We start from the raw sequence: 22,025 nt of genomic DNA on the forward strand, positions 1-22,025 counted from the left end.
TACTCAGGTAAAGTACATGCGCCTCAATACTGTGCCCAAATACAGCACTTACTAACAGGTTTATATATAGTATTTACAGGTAATGTGCTATACAGGTAAGTATGTAAGTATTTAAGTACATATACAGGTATGCAATAATACAGGAATATGAGGTGTGATAGTACTACAGAGTGTAATAGGCTACTGAGATAAGGTAATGTTAGTGGCCAATATTCATGACAGTGTTACAGTATAATTAGTACAAAATACAAAGAGTGCTAGAAAGTTATTTTATTCGTTTATTTGTTTAGCCACATTGTGACAGTTGGCAGGAAACATGGAGGCACGCGCAGGGACAGGTAGGTGGAGCTCGTGCGCAGCTGGTGTCACTCATCAAACCGGAGAGATAGAGAGAGAGAGAGAGAGAGAGAGAGAGAGAGAGAGAGAGAGAGAGAGAGAGAGAGAGAGAGAGGCCGCCGGGTACAGACCGGAGGTTACCACAGGACACTGTTGCCTGTATCGCTGCTGGACCCTCAACAACTAGCAACAAGAGGCGCACAAACCCCAACTGTCTCGGATTCTCCTCGACGTACCTCACCGCCGGCAATTTTACCTGATATTATTCTGATATTCTGCTACTTGGACACAGAGCGGCAACTTCAGAGTCATATGACAGCGCGTATTCAGCATTAATGTGTCGGGACTGTATGTTTTTCTGTTGTGGACGCTTGGACTCTGTGAACCGGAGCGACCGGAGCAGCGCGTTTTCACCGACTGGACCCCTTTACTTTTCGGTGTGAGACACATTCATTTACGGCATGCACGGGTTTAACGACAAACACTGCTGGTTGTCATATTAAGGAATAGACTGTCTACAAAATGTACTGTTCGCCTGGCTGGCTACAAGGAACAGCTAGCGATAGAAACAGTTTAGCTACTCTGTAAACGCAGAGGAAAGGCTGGTAACGATACCGACGTAAAACCTGTACAGAACAGAGGAGACGCCACATGTGTGTCGGAGTAGTAATGTAACGCCACACTGTTTCCTTTTTGTGGTTGTTCTCTTTTTAACATTTTGTGCTACAAAGTAACGAGGGCTCGAACTCCTTCAGTACAACAGTTAAGTTTGTGGCACTTGTAGCATTGTGACTGAAAAAAAAGACGGCAAAGAAGACGACAACGTGTATTTTGTCATCTAAACTAGCTCCGTTCGTGCTAAACGACATAACGGAAGGCAAAGTTTGACAGCAAGCTGTGCTGCTCCAAGGGCTGAAAGGTCACAGCGACCGGTCATCCCTCGTTCTCTCTCCTCCTCCTCCTCCTCCTCCTCCTCTTCCCATCAGTCTGTTATGAAGATGTGAACTCTTCCCTCCCTCCCCTTCCTCTTTCTCTCTTCGCCGTCCAGGACGCTTTGATCTTTTTTTTTCTCTGTTTGGTACAAAGAGATCAAACGCGCCTCCCGGGGATGTACGAAAGCGTGGATGTTGTGGGTTTGAGCCCCAGCCCCAGCAGCCCCAGCCCCGGCTCTTTTCTGAGCATGGACTACTACCACAGACCCCCGGGGCTCGGGCCGGAGAAGGGACTCCTGTCCGGTGTAGGAGGACTCCAGCGGCCGTTCGGAGGGTCCTTGGTGACCGGCAGGCACTGGAGCGGATCCAGCCACTGTGAGTCCCGTTGAAAAATTATTTGCCATTTTGGACTTGTGAACAAAATAACTACAGGGTACACCACCATAAGTCAGTGTATATAATCTAACTTACAAAAATAAAAATAGAAAAAGGGGCTGCAGGCGGTTTGAACCCTTGTTTATGCTGTGATATTTGTTGTCAGCTTGAGGATGGGATGCCAGGTGGGATACGTCCTAGCCTCTTCTTTCAGTATTAGTTACCCTGCAATCCTTTTAGTTTCGTATTCTTATTAACTAGACTACACTCCACTAATCCAAACAATATGCAGCCTCACTCACTTTTACTCAACTAGCCTCATTTCTTGTGTACTCTATATTTTAGTTCCTCACACCATGTGTGAGTTTTTTTTACTGTACTGTTGGTATCCTCACTATTTAAGTCAAGTGAATAATTTGAGATGGAATGTTTTATATTTTTGAACATTATGATTGACCAGATGAATGAATAATGTCAGGGTATAATAATGAACTTTAACTTTGAAGTAACTAAACTGCTACAAGGTGAGTCTTTTTAGGTTGCATGTCTTCATTCTGCACATTGTGAATACTGTACATGAGAACGCTGTTGGTTAGTTTCAGCTTGTGACTGCTGTTCCTCTTTGCTGATGCACTTTCTATGTGTTGGCATGTTTATAATAATTATATACACCAAATAGTGTAGCTGTGTAAGCTGTTTCCTTAGCCAATTTTATTCATCTCATGTTGACAAACCCCTTATTTTTTGACAGATGCTGCTATTTTGCACTCAGGTCAAGCTGACCCACCTTTGTAGAAGTGTTTGTGCTTGTGATGATGTTACCTGAGAAATTTTCCATCAGGTTGTCAGTGTAGCTGTATGTCTTCACTGTGTATTATAACTCAAGGGTTTGGTTCATGTTTTGAATGGAGTGACCTCAGTAGGTCAGCAGCTGCCTGCACTCATTTACCAAACCTAGCCCTTCCTGAGCTCCAGCTCAGTGCTTCTCACTGGGTGGGAATGAGCTCACAGCATTTACAGCTTGTCAACATAAACCACACTGACTTATAATATATGGATGGTTTTAAACATGTCACAGATTCTGTGAGTTAGATACCATTTTACACAACACAACTGATAAAATCACACAGTGAGCATAGTATTAGAAGGGTTATGTGGACTTCTAATTGAATTAACTAGAAATGAAGGGGCATGCTTTCCAAAAAGTATTCTACTACTACAAATAATAATATAATTGATGATTATTAAAGCCCCTGTGTGGGGAATTTTTATGTGACTATGGCACTTTTCAAATAATTATGGCATAAGCAGAAAAAGTGAGACAAACCTGGTGAAAATTGGTGCAAAGCCCATTTATCTCAGTGTCCCTGGTTGGAAAGTCAGACATTTTAACATCCTAAACATAGGGGCTTTAATAAAACAGGGTATTTATATGGCATTATAAAACCAAGACAATAAAAGAGAATATAAATACTATACAATTAATACTACACATATTAATAATATGTTATATTAATGGTAACACTAATTATTCTAATAACTAATCCTAATGTTAAAAAACATTAGTATGTGTTTCTATGTGGTTATCATTTGGCATGTAGCGATCATTTCCATGATTTCACAATAAAGGATATTTGAGCTGTATCAGTGTACCATGTTTGAAAGTTTGGAAATACTGTTGCCAAAATGATCTGTGTTTACCAAAACCATAGGATTTATCATACTTTGTTGTGAGGAACATAAACATGTTTTTTTTTTTTTTTTCCTTTTTCATTTAATGAAAGAAGCAAATCTCTCAAATCTTACAAGTTGTTGTAACACGAGCAGCCGCACAAGAACTTTGCCTAAATAAAATAAAAGACCAAAATTGGTAAAATTATGATTTAAATCAGGAACTATCTAATGAAAATAAACAATACCAGACGTTTAACGCAAGCTTACAGGGCAGTTTTTGATATCCGGTGCTATGAGCACATTTCAAAAATATATTGAGCTTTGAGAGCTAACTGTGATAAAGACAGATATTTCCATACAGCAGTTTTCTATACCTGCTTAACATATGCAGGATGGTGGGGGGCAGGTGGAAATCCCAGCATGCATTGGCTGAGAGGTGTGGTACACCTTGGACAGGTTGCAGGTCTATAACAAGACCAACACACAAACACAGGACCTTCTTGCTGTGAAATGACAGTGCCGCTCCACCCCAGTGTCACATGTTAGACACACTCAGCCCAAGAGTCAGACCGTAACCCAAGGGTGATGACGTGGTGATGTCATTATGACAGGGCCCTTGCACAACTGAGTTTAAGTCATAAAGAGAGAGAGAGAGAGTGCAAAGTGGACTCCCATTGGCCTGCGAGAAACAGAGGAAAAGAGAGACGTATAGAAGCAAGAGAGGAGTGCTCATAAATTAAAGCTGTAAAGATAGGGAGAATTGCCCTCAGAGTGTGTGTGTGTGTGTGTGTGTGTGTGTGTGTGTGTGTGTGTGTGTGTGTGTGACTGGAATGAAGAGTGTCAAAAAGGTTCAAAGGTCAAAGGCCGTATACAGACGCAGGCACACACACACATTCAGCGACTGCCCCAGTGACATGCAAGCAGTGGCTGGGGGATAGTGGTGTACTCTGCGTGTGTGTGTGTGTGTGTGTGCACGCGCGTGTGTGTGTGTGTGTGTGTGTGTGTGTGTGTGTGCGTGCGTGCATGTGTTTGGGTGTGATCCAGAGCAATGACTCACTGACAATTGGGAAGTGACCTACATCTCTCCCTCTCTTTATTTCTCCTTCTATCTGCCTCTTTCTTTCCTGTGTCAGCTGCCCAGTCATCACTTCTCTGCGCTGAATGACCTCTCTTTCTGTCTGTAGGAGACACACACAATGACGCACATACACACACACACACACACACACACATTCACTCACACTCACAGTTTGTCTGGGAATGTGTGGGTATACTGACCAAGTTTGACCTGAGTGTGAGTGTGTGAAAAGGGTGGAGGTTGGTTGCGTGTCAGTGTTTGTATCTAATAGATGTCTTTATATCTGCGTGTGTGTGTGTGTGTGTGTGTGTGTGTGTGTGTGTGTGTGTGTGTGGGATCACACTGCCATCAGATAAAAGCAAAAAGAGTGGCAGTGGAAAGCTGGTTATTAATTCATTCGTTCTTGACAGAGTCCTCTGGCATTGCATGTCTTTGTCTACATTCTACTGCAGGGATTTCTTCTCTCATGTCACATCTTCACATCTTTTGTATTTATTAGACACAGGATATAAAGAAGAAAGAGAATGATAGTAAGCTTGACCGCTATTAAGTCGTACCAATTTCTAATTCAGAGTACGCTGACATTGCTGGCATCAGTAAAACTTCAATACAGCGTCAATAAAACTGCTACAGAGCTAAAGCTTGTTGATGCTATTTTCGTTTACTTTGCATTTTTCTGTTTAGAGCTGCAGCGATTAGTCATTAATTGATTAGTTAATTGAGAGAAAATTTATCAGCAACTGTTTTGATAAGAATAATTGTTTTAGTCATTTTTGAAAGCAAAAATACACAAGCAAAGACACAACAAGACATCTGAAGACTTCACCTTCGACTCTGGGAAATTATAACAGCCGTTTACACTATATTCAGACATTTTATAGATAAAATGTTGAATTGGTGATCAAGATAATTGGTAGTTGCAGCCCTATTTCTGTTCATGACTTGTTGGCAAGTCGATCAGATTTAAACAATGCGCACAAGTCTTCTCTTATATACCATGTACAGTAGAGATGTCCCGATCAACCGTTTTTTCTAGTCCTTTAATATTGGTTATCTGCTGACATTAAGGCCAATCCAATACTTACATTTACCTAAATGACACAGCCGCCCAGTACACATGCAAAACACCGCCTGAAAATGATATAAGATATAATTAATTCATCCTGTAAGAAATGTTTTAGCCAAGGTTCAGGTTCAGTATACATAGTAGAAATAATTATCTTGAACCACAGAAGATATGCAATGTTAATTAAATATATATCTAATACATAAATTTGCCACACCTTGTTCTTCACAAAACCGGGAGAATGCAACCTCTGAGATTGACTTACGACTCTGTTTGTGTTGTCGGAACTATAAAAACACTTTTTTTTTTGCAAAACATGTTTTTGCACCAGTTTTTTAGGTGCAGATGTGATCCATTCCACCCCAAACATGCCGTATTTATCAAACAGACACAGCAGGCAGGAGCCGCAGTTTATGTGTCATATGTGCAAGTGTTTGGAAGGTGCGCCCCTCTCCTCATTGTGTAGGAACCTAAGGGAGGATCACAGTCGATTATGTTTTCTTCTGCCGAGCTTAGTAAGGTCACACAATTTGCAGTTTAGCAGGGAAAATTCTCAGCAGCTGCCCGCTTCTAATGTCTAAAAAGTAGGCGTAAACATAGCGCAGATGTGATTTATAAGAGACACAAGGAAGGTTGTAGAGGGGAAAAGTAACATGCATCAAATATAGGCTTATGTATAACTAAAGTACAATTATTAGAAACAAAAATTGAAATTAAATGAAAAATGCCCAGCAAAAAATGCTAGCCGTCATCAAATGCCTTGTTTTGTCCACCAAATAGTCCTCAACCTAAAAACGTTTAATTTATTATGATGTAAGACCAAGAAAAGCAATGAATTCTCACATCTTTGAACTTGGAAGCATTTTTGCTTGAAAAGTGAATGAAACAATGTATTTATTATCAAAATAGTTGCACATTAATTTTTCTTTTGATCAACTGATCAATTAATTGACTTGTAGCTCTAGCTCTAATATCAACTCCAGATCCTGCTCCCACATAATGTCACCACAGGAAAATGAAAAGTGTACAGGTGAAGATTACTGACCACACTCTGAGATTATGGTAACTATTCCTTTACCTCTCTGGCTGTATTAGGCCAGTGTGGGCAAATCAAGGAGCAGTGACTGCTTTATAGCAGTTTTGGTTTTATAGGATTGTAGTATCAATGTGGTCAGGTATAAATCTCTTCATTGGACTAAAACAGATATTCCCATCTAGTTATTTTATCTATAAAAGTTCTCATAATTGAATTTTTTAAAGAAAATGTACTATATTATGATATATATTGATATTATGATATAAAATTACATATATGCTGTGCATAATGTGGCTCAGCAATGTAGCCACAAAAATGATGTTCAAGAGCTCTGGTCTACACCTTGTTAACTGTCTAGGGAGGAGAATAGTAATTAGAGACTGGAGTCGAAGCTGATATAACATGCTCTTCATTCAGGAACTGTTGGCTGGCATAAAGCCAGGACTGCCTGGGGACACCATTTAATGGTATTTTACATAAGATTTGGTACACAGCTTACCCCAGCACTGGCTAACATCTAACATTGTCACTATTGGAATTGAATTAAACTGATCTGAGGGTGGACTGTCTAGGCCAGGAACAAGGACAAACCAGACTTGAAAGGCTGTAACTATGCATTGTTAGTTGTAGACCTAGTTGGGCTAAACCCAGTGGTAGTAATTAATGTAGGCTAATATTAAGATTTACATTTGACTTTTATGCTCTTACTTTTTCTTTCTGCTCTGAATATATATAGTAGGTTACAGTCACAGTCTTGTCCTTGACAAATGTAAGGCAGCTGTAGGTGTCATCACGATGTTTGTATATAGTTCATATTGTGTACAGTACTCAGTTTCTTTGAAATGCATACAGTACAATAACATACTTCCACAATTGCAGTCTATTGTGTAATCCTGTATTGTATAATGACAATAAAGCTGACCTTCCCGCTTCACCTTGGGAAAGCTTAGAGATACAGATCCTGACAGTGATAACAGAAGCAGAGGAGGTGGCCACTGATTGAAGACTAATACACCAAGCCATAGTTATACATTAACATCCAGCTGGCAGCTGGTCTGACTGCAGGCTGCAGGTTAGCTTGGCTCTGGGGATGGTGATGATGGTTGGTCCACCTCTTTGGTCCAGACAGAAAAATTGCAACTACTGGAATGAGTGCCATGAAATTTCATGGGAGCATGTTAGCATTGTCATTGTGAACATGTTAGCATGCTGACATTAGCTTGACATTAACAGTGTGCCTTAGCACAGCTGCACACAGCTGTAGACTCTAAGATTATGTCTGAAATCACGTCCTCGTTCACTCATTCACTACTCCCTACATAATAGATGCAAATAAAAGCAGTGAAGTGAGATTTGGGAGCCATTTGAATCATCATCATTTTGCGTCATCACTGACAGGTGTAGGGTCATACAGCATTTTCACATCAATAAAATGTGGCACATTGCATTATGGGATTGTAGGCAGAAAGTAATGTACATACCATGGACGCTGTTTTTTGTTTCTTTTTTGAGGTAACTAATTTGTGCATAAATTTTAAACTCACAATTTGGACACATGAAATGGTGGACAGTATAATGCACTGATAATATAGCACACTATGTCATATACAGGCAGTGAATTTGGAAACACGTGGTGTTCATTCTATATCAGAGTTATTGTAATTTACAGTTTCCAACTTGTAAATAGCGTTCACATTAACGTCCAAGTCATAAATACAACAGGGAAACTATATATCTGAGTTGTCGTATTTAATAGATATAGCATGATAATGTCAATACAAAGTATTTTGAATTCTCAAATGACCAGCTATGTAATAATACAGCACTCTGCATGAACACTATTCAGTTGCAAACATGGGACTCTTTCAACACCAGACATCCCATCAGACCTGAACTGCCTTAGTCTTGTTCCCAAGACTCATGAAAAGCCACAAAACATATTATTAAGACATCATTTCATTCATGATTATTAAACCAAAAAACCAGTGAACTGTGGACACAGTTTTGTTCGGACATGTTGCCGCCTGCGTCATGTCCTGCACACTAAAGCAGAAGCGGGAAGCAATAGAAAGAGATCAACGAACGCACAGATGAAAACAGAATAAGAGACACTTGGAAATAGGAGAAGAGAGAGGGGGAGAGGAATAGAGGGAAGTTTAAAAGAGGTCAGACAGTGCTTTAGGGAACTGTTGGCTAGTGTGTCAGTGAGAAGAGAGCAAAGACAAATAGAGGAGAGATGAAGAGGGGGAAAGAAAGATGGAGGGATGGTATGATGGCAGAGGAGGAGGAGGATATCTTCTCTTTATTTCTGTCTCTCTCCCTCTCTATGTAAACAGAGCAGGCCAGTAGAGGGGAGTTGAATCTCCTCCATAGTGGAATGTCTGGTATGGCTACTAAAGCAGGGGGAGGGTAGAAGTAAGTGTGTGTGTGTTTGTGTGTGTGTGTGTGTGTGTGTGTGTGTGTGTGTGTGAGTGTGAGAGTGTGAGAGTGTTAGGTTAGAGGTTAGAGGAGGCAGAGTGAGAAAGAGAGAAGCAGAGGAGTTGTGGATGGCCCTGGTTTCTTAATCTGAAGGGTCGTGACCTTAAAATGTGTCACAGTGTATCTTTGCCAGGTCTCTGAACAAAAATAAAACAAGCGCTTTGACAGAATAAGCCCGGACACAGAATTAGAGGCAGGATGTTGTGGTTGAAAAGTTAGAACATAACCACAGTGCACAAAGGGTCCGTATTTTCACAAAGTCTGGTTCATACTAATACCAGACCCATCAGATCACCTTTATTTTCACCACACACAATCAATACATGATGAATTTGAGGAACAGACACCGAGATATTCTGACTTTTAGTCTCTAGTATGGATCAAACTTCAAAAACACTGCGTCTAACAACTCCCATAATGCAGCTCAATAGTGCCTTTGATTATGCAACGTTCATTTCATATCAGCGTTATCGCAATTATGAAATTTCGATTTGTAAATAGCGTTCACATCAACTTCTTAGTTGTAATGACGACTGGGAAGCTCAGACTTTTTGAAATCTCCAATTCATTCCATGTGATGCTTCACAATATGGAAATTTCTGAAAATGTAGCAAGTACAGACCCTTCACTTCAGCCAAAGTCTGTCAGTCATTGCAATTAAACCCAGATATAATGGATATAGTGTTACATTTTCAATGTGCAGTATTTTTAACCCTCACAACTCATACGATGGTGTTGAGTTGTCTGATGACTGAATCTTTCCCATCGCTACCATCTATCCTATATAGACATGAATGTGGCATTCATGTGGCACACTAATGACATCATCAGGGTTATTTTTTTTCAGACATTTGAAAGATCCTCCAGAGCCACAGAAGATAATTATACAACTGTGAGTAAACTGAACTTCATTAGGGCTTGGAGATATGGAGAAAATCATATATCACAATATTTTGGATCAAATACCACGCTATCGATGTTGCAACAATATTGTAGGGATGACTATTTGTGCTTTCACAAAATATTTACACAATGAGATTTTTGATAAATAATCATCGGTAATGTTGATGCAATGAATAAGTGGGTAAAAGCAAATAATAGAACAGCTAGAAGAGTCTGTTAAGTTCGGAAAATTCCATCTTTTAATTCAGCCTTTAAAACCAGGAAAAACACTTATGCCATATCAGGATATTACAATATCCAAAATCTAAGGTGATATCTAGTCTCAAGTAGGGGTGTAACGGTATGCGTATTTGTCCCGAACCATTCGGTACAGGATGTTTGGTTCGGTACGTGACTTTCCTTGGTTTGGTATACTCTGTGACCCAAACAATTACTGTCAAAATAGTTTAATGATACACTTACTCTGATATGCAGAACAATAATCCTAGAGCGTGAGTCCCACTTGGAACATTTTGGCTGTGCACCACTAATACATCCATGTAGCATGCATGTAAGCTAGCCACCTTAGCCAAATTAGCCTGGTTACCCTGGTTACCCTGTAGTGTCGCTGCCATCAGAATGACAAACGAGAGACCCATAACACTGACAGATTGTAACACTATTATTAAAATATGCTCTGTTATCTCTGTAGTGAAACAATACTGCGTCTCCCCATCCCCCTCCCCACTCTGTGACAGTTGGCTTTTCAATCCGCCTTCGAGTGAAGCCGTTCAGAATGATAAAAACATTTGATTTCTGACATGGTCAGACAGCATGTCATAAGAACCAGTTCTGGGAGAGAAAAATTTAGTTAAAAAGTGTGGCAATAAAAGTAGTGGTTTGGTCCCTCTGACTGATATATTATTATATATGACATCATTAGATTATTAATGCATCAGTGTTAGAGCAGCATGTTACTGTTGTAGCTGCTGGAGGCGGAGCTAGTTTCAGCTACTTTATATACAGTTAGACCATAAATCAGCAAAGCACAGCTGTCACCAGGTGTCCTGACTCCTTTCAAGAAACAGAAAGGTTGTTTTCCTTTTCCACTGCAGCACAATTAAACTGTTTCAGTAATGTTTATGGTCAGTGAGCAATTGTTGGATGTTTACATTTTTCAAAATAAAAGACCAAAATGTGCTTTTTTTCCTGCTGTAACGTGCTGAATCTGCTGAGATTGTACCAGACAGTGACCACAAAACCGAGGTACATACCGAACCATTAATTTTGTGTACCGTTAAACCCCTAAAATCAAGTAACATACCAATATCCACAATGACAGTGACTCATATGAACACAGAGAAACTCCCTTCATAGGAGGGACAAAAAACAAGACAATATGAAACCAATTAACAAAACCAACAAACAGAAAAAAGTGGGTAAACCCTGTTCAGCCAGCAATATGTCTCTAGACACAATGACCCATGATAACCCACACTGTGTAATGAATAATCCATATCATCCTCTGAGAAACAGAGATCAATGAGATATAGTTTTCAAACACGGGTGGTCCAGAAGCCATATTTAGGCAGTCAATCAGCTCCAAAGTCCATGGAAAATGATATTCATTCCAACTGTAGACACCATCCACAGGTACAACATACATAAATCTAGGGGCCAAATAAAGGGGCCAGATACATAAAACTCTGTGTAGATTCATGACTAAAAGAAAGAAACAAGAAGGAAGAAATACTGTTTCACCGATTGTTGCACCGGCGAGGTTCTCTAACAGAAGAACAGCTGTCATTACACGTGACTATTAGGAACAGCTGTGTGACTCTTGATAGCATTCATATCATTAATCATCACATGGACCTATAAACCATCATCAGTAGTGATATCTCAGAAATATAATTAATGATTAGTTTGTAGTGCACATATCCAAACTTTATAATGTGTGACACAACTAAGGATAAAATAAAAAGAATATTAAAAGCAAAATAAAATGTGGACTCCTATGTAGATTAAAAGAATGATATTATTAATCACACAAAGTAATTAATCAATGTTACGTTTAATGTACGTAAATGTGCCTTTGATTAGCATTTTATAAATCTCTGTAAACACAAAAAAAGGTTACACAATTAGTGCAGCTGGTTATCAAACTAAACAAACGTTAAGATTCTTATCTTCTATTCCATCTCCACATCATCACATAACCCCCAGATCACTTTAGAAAAACATGCGTAGGCCTGGTCTGTGAGGAGCACACATTCTCACCATACATCCTGTGCCGTTTATGTGCACACCATACTATTTCATGTGCTGGAAATGGCGTGTGCATGGTTTTTGTGCACACACATCATTTATGCATCTGGTCTCAGGTCTAACATTTTTATCAATGTTTCTCTAATTGGGGGAAAAAAAACATTGTAACACATAACTGATGACATGATGACTATCCTGTTTCAGAAATAACAAGATAATTCAAAATAAAAAGCTGGCTTTCAGTTAGCTTATTTATGATACAGCTAACAAGACAAACAGGGCAGTTGGTGTCCAAAATATACTCAACCTGAGTCAACTTTGACACTAAAAGCATAGTCCCCAAAAAGCACTTGTATAGTATTATCTGTTGTATGTGTAGGTCACCTGCTTCAACAGTAAATACAATCATCTGTAGAAAATGCTCAAGATCAGATGGAGACGGTCACCCTTCTCCACTAATTAAGTAATCGGCTCCTCCGACAACTTGTGCAAACCTTTTTTTTTTTACGGCAGACATTTACACAAGAGCTGAATTTCAGTGCTGATGCTGCATTTATCATTGATCACTAGCTTACCTGCATCCATGATTCAGTCTTGTACCATCACCATTTGAAATGGTACCAAAACTAGAGGACATTGTCGCTGCAGATAAATGAATACAATAAAAAATGTGTCCAAATCTTAACACAGCTTCAATCAAATACAAAGCAGAGATACTGATTTCTTAGCAAAAATGCATTGTAATTGCAGTCTGACTAAATCTCTAAATCTCCCTGTTTTCCTTCCCTCTGTCTCCTGCTGCAGCAATAGAGACTGAGAGCACGAGTTCGGGGGAGGACCTGCTGGTCCCCAGCCCCCCCTCACCACCACCTCCACCCCGTGTCTACAAGCCCTGCTTTGTATGTCAGGACAAATCTTCAGGATACCACTATGGAGTCAGCGCCTGCGAGGGCTGCAAGGTACACAGCTAAACATATGCGTGAGCTAAACACACAATCCCGACAAACATACACTACACTGCAACACTCACTCTGGGTAACTGTACAGATGCAGGCTGCCGCTAGAAACAGAGCGTGAGACTACCGATTATTTGCATATTGGGTCAGAGTAGAGGCCGTGACCTTTACACCTCCTCTAGGATCTGTAAGCCTCTTTGCTTCATCTAATCCTACCCACACATAAAGAATCCGTGCATGCAATTAGTATCTGCTTTAATATCAGTGTGTGGGTTTTTGTTAGCTTGTAGTCAAGCTCATGTCCTGTTAGACCATGAACTGACTTGCTACCAGCGGTCCATCATCTAAATCACTCACTCTTTACTCAAACAAATGATTTTACTTAAAGCATTTTAAATAGATAAGCTCACTCATCCACTGTGTTTGTGGTAGTTATGATAGTTGTGGATGGAACAGTTTTGGTTCAAATGCCACACAACACCTTCACATTTTCTGTTCAGTCCCCCCTCTCCCACTGTAACTGTACTCCAGTCATTGCCTCAATGTCTTTGTTTGTTTAGGGTTTCTTTCGGAGGAGCATCCAGAAGAACATGGTGTACACATGTCACCGAGACAAAGTCTGTGTCATAAACAAAGTGACGAGGAACAGGTGTCAGTCCTGTCGACTGCAGAAATGCCTCGACGTGGGCATGTCCAAGGAGTGTGAGTACAGTATAAAGATCCACTGTCATCCTGTGTGTCTGTGTGTGTTTGTGGAGAAAAGTGTGGAAAAGGAAAAGCTTCTTAAAAAATCCACTTTACTGCAAATGGTGAAAATGTATTAATAACCTTATAATCACAATATAATAAAAGCAGAACAGAGCACAGTGACACAAGTGACTTCTATACCTCAAGCATAGGTCATACAGTTCAAGCTTCTACATTTTACATTTGATGTATTTTAACCTTGATATTTGTCTCCCTCTGGTGGCATTTCATATTTTACACATGTCCCACAAAACTCTACCATTAACTTGCAATAATCAGCCTCCTGCTTTTTCAAAATTAAAAGTGGACATTTACAATTATATCTACAAGTACAAGCCAACAGAAAGCATAAAGAAATATTCCTGTTACTTTATTCATCACAAGAAGAAAGCATTGGGAGAGCAGCCTTTTTATACTGTAAAAGAGATGATAAACAATCAATATGGATTACAGCTCATTTAGGAAACTAAAAGTTTGAAGCATCTGAGTTAAATCTAGCCATCTTTACCTCCACCGGCAGTGGTGCGTAACGACAGAACGAAGAAGAAGAAGGAAGAGAAGAGGCAGGTGGAGGCAGAGGTCTACGTCCTGTCAGCAGACACAGAGCAGATGATTGAGCGTGTTCGCCGAGCGCATCAGGACACCTTTCCCTCCCTCTGTCAGCTGGGAAAATACACCACGGTACAAACACGGACACCACAGCTTTTTATTACTGAGACTCACACACGCAAACATGAATGAATTTGCATTTGTGTTTCCTTTTGTATTTAATAAATGAATCATTCAGTCGATTACATGATTGTCTTGCACATTTCACTCAATAATGAAATGTTCTATAACACAGAAGTCAAAACAATTCTGAAGTGAATGAAATAACATTAAATTACAATAAAAAAAAACAGCTGTTAAATAAATGAGCTGCTTTGTCTCTCTGTCTTCCATCCCTTACCTGACTCCAACCTGCAGAACAACAGCGCAGAGCATCGTGTGGCTCTGGATGTTAGTCTTTGGGACAAGTTCAGTGAACTCTCCACCAAATGCATCATTAAGACAGTGGAGTTTGCCAAACAGCTGCCCGGCTTCACGACATTAACCATCGCTGATCAGATCACCCTGCTCAAAGCCGCCTGTCTTGACATACTGGTGAGCTTATTACTTTAGTTGCACACAGAAACACACACACACACACACGCTAAACAATTCCATAACCAAGACAAGCCTTCCACACATCTGTAACCTGAACAGACATGACACAGCAGGGAGCATCCTTTAAAAGACTCATCCTCTTTTCCTAGATTCTGAGGATCTGTACTCGCTACACCCCGGACCAGGACACCATGACCTTCTCAGACGGTTTGACTCTGAACCGCACCCAGATGCACAATGCCGGGTTCGGGCCGCTCACGGATCTGGTGTTCTCCTTCGCCAACCAGCTTCTCCCACTGGAGATGGATGATGCAGAGACAGGATTACTCAGCGCCATCTGCCTGCTTTGTGGAGGTACTGCACTTGATTTTTGTATGTATAGATGTGCCTGAAAAAAAGTTCCATTTTAATTCCTGCTCTTCCTAATTGATTTTTTAAAATAAAATGTATCAATTGGCTCATCATAATGTCGGGTGATTTGTGTATGCGTGTGTGTGTGTGTGTGTGCACAGACCGTCAGGATCTGGAGGAGTCAGAGAAAGTGGATGTTCTTCAGGAACCAATGCTCGAAGCCTTGAAGGTTGGACATCTAATTATATATATATATATATATATATATATATATATTATTACATTAACACCATTTCCTTGCAGTAATGTCAAAAGTTTCATTCCAAAATAAGACATCCAGCAGTTCCATAACAAAGACATGTAGTCATAAGTGACTGACATCTGTGGGTAACAAAATGTAATACACGTTAAATAATAGAGACAGAGTGCAACGTGTCATACCCCGAGAACTACGCCCACCAGAGGGGAAAATAATTGGTGCCATAATATGCAAGCAAGGGCTGACATACTAACAAAATTCCTGTAGCTAGCTAAAAACATTATATTTCAGCATGACAAAGGATTATTTTAGCACCATATGTCTACCAGAGATGAAAAGGCAGTTTATAGTGTTTGCTTAAATCTGTTACATTGTATATGTTAAGATGCAATGCATGAATGCAATGGCTGACAACATCTACAGTAGAGATAGCACAACTGTATAGCAAACCACACCACATAACAGGCTGGCACGACACTTTTCACAGCTGATATGGCGACTACAGGTTGTAAACATAGAGCTGCATGCTAGTTGTGCAGTTCAGGTCGGGTCTGTGTCTTCAACCACACAACACACAGCCCTGTAACGTTATCTACTTTTGTCATCTTAAAGGCTCAGATCTTTCACTTCGGCAGCTTATAAAAACTTAGTTGTGGGTTCTTTACCCTGTTGGTTGTGCTTCCCACCAAACAGCAGCTTTTAGACATTTTTCTGTTGTTTGCTAGCAGACAGAAGTGACAAGGTGGCACCTTCACTTGGTACAAAGTCAATAGAGAGCAATGAATTGTTTTCCCCTCCAGGGTGGGCAGGACTTAATTGCACTTTGTCTCTATAGCAATACAGTATTCAAAAATAACAAATCCATTCTTATTTAAAGGGATAGTTAGCCTTTTGGGAAATATGCTTATACACTTTCTTGACAAGAATTAAATTATAAGATTGATTGATTAGAGGTGTTGATAGGCAGATTTTGTTACCTTTGGACAAAGCCAGGCTAGCTGCTTCCCCTTGTTTCCAGTCTTTGTGCTAAGCTAAGCTAACCTGTTGTTGGCTATAGCTTCATATTCATCACAGCAAGTGAATAACTGTATTTCCCAAAATGGCAAACGACTCCTTTAATGCTGCTTCCTCTGAATGGTCTCTCAGCAGTGGTGTGGTAACCATAACAAAAGAATTACAACTGCTGCCAGAGAGAGAAATATTATGACAGACTTGATTTTAAAACACAGGAAGTTAAATATTATCAATAGATACATTGTTAGCTATACAAAGAGAAACAGATCACACACACAAGACAAAGTAGAAAAGTGACCAAAACAGAAGATAAGTGTTAATACTCTCAAGCACCAGTGGTTGATGACAATACAGAGATAGTATTATAATCACAAAGCACATTAATGACAATTGGGCCCATAAAAAAACAAACAAACAAAAGACAAACCAACAATCATACAGAGAAACTAATTCTTTTACCTCTGTTTGTGTAGATCTATGTGAGGAGAAGGAGACCTGAGAAACCCTGTATGTTCCCCAAGATACTGATGAAGATTACTGACCTCAGGAGCATCAGTGTGAAGGGTGAGACACATGCACACAGATGCAGATGCATGTGAAAGTGCATATGTGGTTTACCTCAACTGCAGAGAGAAGGTCTTTATTTGAAACAGGCTCATGTTAGAAATACGACTTTACTCCTAATTTCTCCTGTTTTTAGTGTTTCATCATATTTGATTAAGATTCCTCCTTGTTTTCTGACCTGCTCACATTTTATATGTAGGTTATGCTGTTTGCTGTTACTGCAAATTCAACACTTTCTCTATTTAGTCTTGATAAATTCAGTTTACTGTCAATTCCACAGTACAGTTGATACAACAGTCATGTCATACTCACCACTCACACCACAATACTGTTTTTATTCACTAATTATTTCCAATTGCATACACTTTTGAGTCACTGTTAATGAATGAAACTCAACACTTCCTGCAGATGTTTCATATTAAAAGTTGAACAGGAAAGGGACGGTGGCATTTTGAGCCACTTGAAAGCTTTTAATGTGAAACATCTGTGCAGGAAGTGCTGAGATTCCTTCCTTAACAGTGATTGAAAAAACGGCAAAGAAGAAGCGACTCAATGTTCCTCAGTGTCATTTATCATCTTTATTTGTTTGTATTGGCTATTACTGAAGCACCAGCTTTTATTTGAGAATATATGGTATGATCACTTTTCAAGTGGAAGTAACAGGTCAATTACGGTAATTATGGTAATAAATACAATTTTCATCTTCGTCATGTCACAAAAACAAAAAGGAGGGTTTTGAATTAATTTTCAAAGTAAATGTAAATACTTGATAACTGTATTGTTGTGGTGATTTCACCAAATTTCTTTGTCTTATGAGAATGTGTCTCATAAAAAGCAGAGTAAAGGGTTAATGATGGAAGATCCCCACATAATGACTGGTTCTGTTATCCTTAAATTTCCTTCTCTGCCTCCTTCTCCCAGGAGCAGAGCGAGTGATCACACTGAAAATGGAGATTCCCGGCTCCATGCCTCCTCTCATCCAGGAGATGCTGGAGAACTCTGAGGGACTGGAGGGGCACGGAGCCGGGGGAGGGAAAGGAGGAGGAAAAGGAAGAGGAGGAGGAGGAGGAGGAGGAGGAGGAGGAGGAAGCAAAGAAGAGGATGAAGCAGTGCCAGGAAGCTGTCATCCATATCCGTCCCCCAAATCTGTTCCCTCTCCCAGCCCGAGCCCCGTGCCCTGCTCTCCCTCTCCCTCCCCTTCCACCTGAAGCTCTCACTCACTCAGCACCTCTGCTCCACACAGCACCACCCGGTGGGCATGATGTGGTACTGCAAGAAAACCATCCACACAGCAGACTGACAGAGAATGAAAGCAGAAAAAAAACTGCACCTAAATAACAGATAATCTGGAGGACAAACAGAACAGTAGTGTGACTCATCTCTGGAGTCTGAATGTCTGAATCCATAAACTCTCTGGGTTGATTTTACTGGTAACATGTGGATGTCCACAACATCAATTAAACCGTATGCATGCCAGGAGGAAGGCTAAATATCTTTATACAAGTGCTGCAGATAGGATGTGTGACGATGAATGAGAGCAGGTAGCTTAAACCGTGCTGCTCATTGTTGACATGTCATGGTTTTATACATTAAATGCAAAAAAACGTGATTTCACATTTTTTAAAAATCTTTTTATAATGCCTAAAAGGTTAATTATATGCAGAATCTGGCTTTATTTTTGTCAAACATAAAGTTATCAGTGACATTACCCCACTTTGTTTAGTTATTTTAGACAAATTTTGTTTGTTTGTGACAACAACCCGCCGTATATGGACAGAAGAGTCCAGTGATATTTAGCTGTACCTACCTGTGTCTTACTGGTCAGAATCCCATTGACCTCTCAGTAACAAGACTAGAAAGCTCAGTCCGGGGGAGGTTTACAATCTGACCTGCAAAGTGTGTGAAGCGAAATGAAGGATCACGTTGACAGATTGAAGGTTGATGATTCCTCTTGTACATTTCTTCCCTTATGAAAAGTCATGTATAGTATGCTAAATCATTATGTGTAATATATTGTATATAAAAAAGGCTGTGAAATAAGTTGTTGGACTGAGACGGGCTGATAGAAGAAGTTATTTTCCTAAATGTACATGTGTATATACTGTATTTCCCTTTTGCAGCTGACCCTGTAAAGACTTCATCACCAACCCCCCCCAACCCCCCCTCCCCACACACACACACACACACCGCCTTCTCCTTTCTTTCCCCTCACAGACACATCAGGGAAAAATAATAATCCTTCACTCCATTTTCATTACCTGGAATCAATCACAGAAATGTAAACGTTAATTGGAGATTTTTTTATAGCTTAAAGTAAATGTATTTCTCTGTGTATCACTTTGTAAGAATAGATGTAGTTGAGTCATTTTGAGATGCAGCTCCAGCAACTCAAACAACCTCAACAAACTGTGAAACATAGCAAATTATTCATTTCAAAGTAATGCATTGTCTGCCTATTGGTGGACAATTTCAACCAAAGCAAACTGTGATTCCAGGAGTGCAGACACCCCTCACTGGGTGTTCTCATCTGGTAACAACCCCCCACCCCCCATATGTGTCACTAGAGCCTGCAGATTTACTCTATGGTTTAATGAAGATAATGTGGAAATCTCTTGAGCTTCATCAGTGACGACAGCTGCTGCCAAAACGTGTCTCAAAATGTTCAAGCTGTATTTTGTTTTTACAGTCTACACCACTTACTGTCATAGTCTGTTTACACAGTGCCACTGCCTCACTACAACATCTCTACTGTCAGGTACAATCTTGCAACTCCAATTTCAGTGTTGTCTTCTTTAATGTATGGCAAGGTTTAAACTCATTGGAAAGTATAAAAAAAATACAGGGAATTCAATAAAGAAGTATGATTTTCTTCTTATATCCTAAAATGTGTGTGTTCTTTGGTGTTCCCTGTGAAATGCTGTATCTATTTTGATATTTACACGTTACCTTATATCAGAATACCCAGGAACATGGACTACTGATCCAAAATCTGCAGTCCAACACGTTTCTTTTTTTGTGCATGCATGTAGAAAAGTACAAAACAAACAGAAATGAAAAACTGTCAGTCACTGGAAGAAGCTGCTAATTATAATGACATGAATGCCCGAGCAGATAAAAGGGAAAGCAATACAAGGTCAGTCCATTTTGTAAATACATAAGTCATCAACTTTATAAACTGATATTAAAGGATAATGCTGGTGATTTCTTTAATATTATCATATTCCTCTGTGCCATAGAGCTCCACTGTCTGAGGAAACAAAGAGGGAATTTGATAAAAAGACTGTAAATGTGTCAGATATCCGCTTGATATAACTAACTCAGACTGCTGAAGCCTCATATTCTACATTAAATCATGTTTCCAAGTTACTTTTGGAACTGTCAAATTGAAAGTAAAATTGCATAATCTGTTCAAAAAGTTCTACAAAACTAAACCTCTTCAAAAATATGTAATACTAAGCTTCATGACAAACTGTGCCACTGAAAATTTGATTTGTCATCTCTATAGGAGCAAGCTCAAGCAGTAACACTACATAGTCAGCAATGCACTGCACAAACGTCTAAAATAAAACATTCAGCATGTGGTAAACGCTAAACTCAAGGCTGGTAACACATTCTCTATACTGTGTGTGTGTGTGTGTGTGTATTCACTGAAGTGAGAGCGAGAATGAGAGGTCTGTTTATAAGAAAGGAGAAGTTATACACCCCGCATATGTCTGTCAAAGGTCTTGTTCTTCACACCTATCGGCTCAATATTTCAACACTTCACCGCCTAAATTAAAGATCAGAACATCTATTGCGCTCCAAAACGTCTGTAATGTGATGCTGTGTTATGTATGATTATACAAATAGTTACAGGCGTGTTAAGACGATGTAGTGTTGAGAAAATGGAATGTCTTGGCGTTGTACTGTGCCTTGTTGATTAGTTAGTGGGCCTCATTAGTTTCTTGCACAGTTTGTATTACAGTGCTGACATGTTTTCAAGTAACAAATTTTGGTTTATATGGTAAGTTGTATTCATTTCTTGCTTGCAAATGCCCTACATATGCTGAGAGTGACCTTAGTTGTCGTAACTGACTTTATGTAAGACCTCCCCTTAGCTACACCTGGCAAGCTATCCATCCTCACACACCTCATATAAAGTTTACAGAGCTAAACTTTTACCACTTCCAGTTTGTTGTAACTTTTGAAACAATTAGTCCTGGATGTCAGACAGAGGTGGACGAACCCTGTTTGGTTCCTTAGCTTTCACATTTGTTTGTATTTTCAAAGCATTCATTCTTTTTTTGCTCAGCCTGAGTTTCCAGTGGCTGGCTTTCATTCCCAGACAGTCAGGCCACTAAAATGACACTAGGAAAATAAACAATTCAGAACCTGGCTGACTAAGTTGCGACAGATTTAAAAAGTGTTAAAATGATAAAAGTTATTATAGTTAGCAGCACATCTTGTGTTTGTGTATGGTATATTTGTGTGTGTGTGTGCATACATTGTGTGTCTATGTATATGTCCAGACTGATTATAAAATGTAAACATGTTACAAAACCAATTATGGACATTAAATGCATTATAGCATTACCTAGTTCATTCATTAGCTCTTATTTCAAACACAGAGTGACTGGACTGAATATTTGTTTAAAACTAGATGGAGCATTTTGTTCTGTTGTCCATTAAATTTGAAGTTGCTCCTTTTTCTTATTTTAAAGTGTGCACAGATGGCTTTTTGTGAGTTTTGATAGCCAGTCACTGCAACTGCTGTTTCCCTTGCGTTATGACTAAATGTCTACTGAAAAATAAAATGATTGCTTCAATGTCACTGTTGTGGGCATAGTGTTAGTTTACAAACTGCCTGACTGAGCTGACCTAATG

At 39.6% G+C, this 22,025-nt stretch overlaps 1 protein-coding gene across 1 annotated transcript; it reads left to right on the top strand.

Annotated features, from left to right (window-relative positions):
* The first annotated feature begins 434 nt into the window (after positions 1–434).
* On the top strand, positions 435–20,037 carry LOC122967206 (retinoic acid receptor alpha-B-like). The gene is made up of 9 exons (XM_044331736.1): positions 435–1,643; positions 12,930–13,084; positions 13,642–13,783; positions 14,349–14,509; positions 14,795–14,971; positions 15,124–15,328; positions 15,487–15,554; positions 17,072–17,162; positions 18,084–20,037. Exons 1-9 carry the CDS (start codon positions 1,445–1,447, stop codon positions 18,368–18,370), a joined length of 1,485 nt encoding a protein of 494 aa, XP_044187671.1. The 5' UTR covers positions 435–1,444; the 3' UTR covers positions 18,371–20,037.
* Positions 20,038–22,025: the final 1,988 nt, after the last annotated feature.

Source organism: Thunnus albacares, chromosome 17, assembly GCF_914725855.1.
Source record: "Thunnus albacares chromosome 17, fThuAlb1.1, whole genome shotgun sequence".
NCBI lineage: Eukaryota > Metazoa > Chordata > Actinopteri > Scombriformes > Scombridae > Thunnus > Thunnus albacares.

Coding starts and splice junctions, on each gene's coding strand:
- LOC122967206 (XM_044331736.1), top strand. CDS start 1,445: ATGTACGAAAGCGTGGATGTTGTGGGTTTGAGCCCCAGCCCCAGCAGC. Junction 14,510..14,794: donor AGCTGGGAAAATACACCACG/GTACAAACACGG, acceptor TCCAACCTGCAG/AACAACAGCGCAGAGCATCG. Junction 14,972..15,123: donor CCGCCTGTCTTGACATACTG/GTGAGCTTATTA, acceptor CTCTTTTCCTAG/ATTCTGAGGATCTGTACTCG.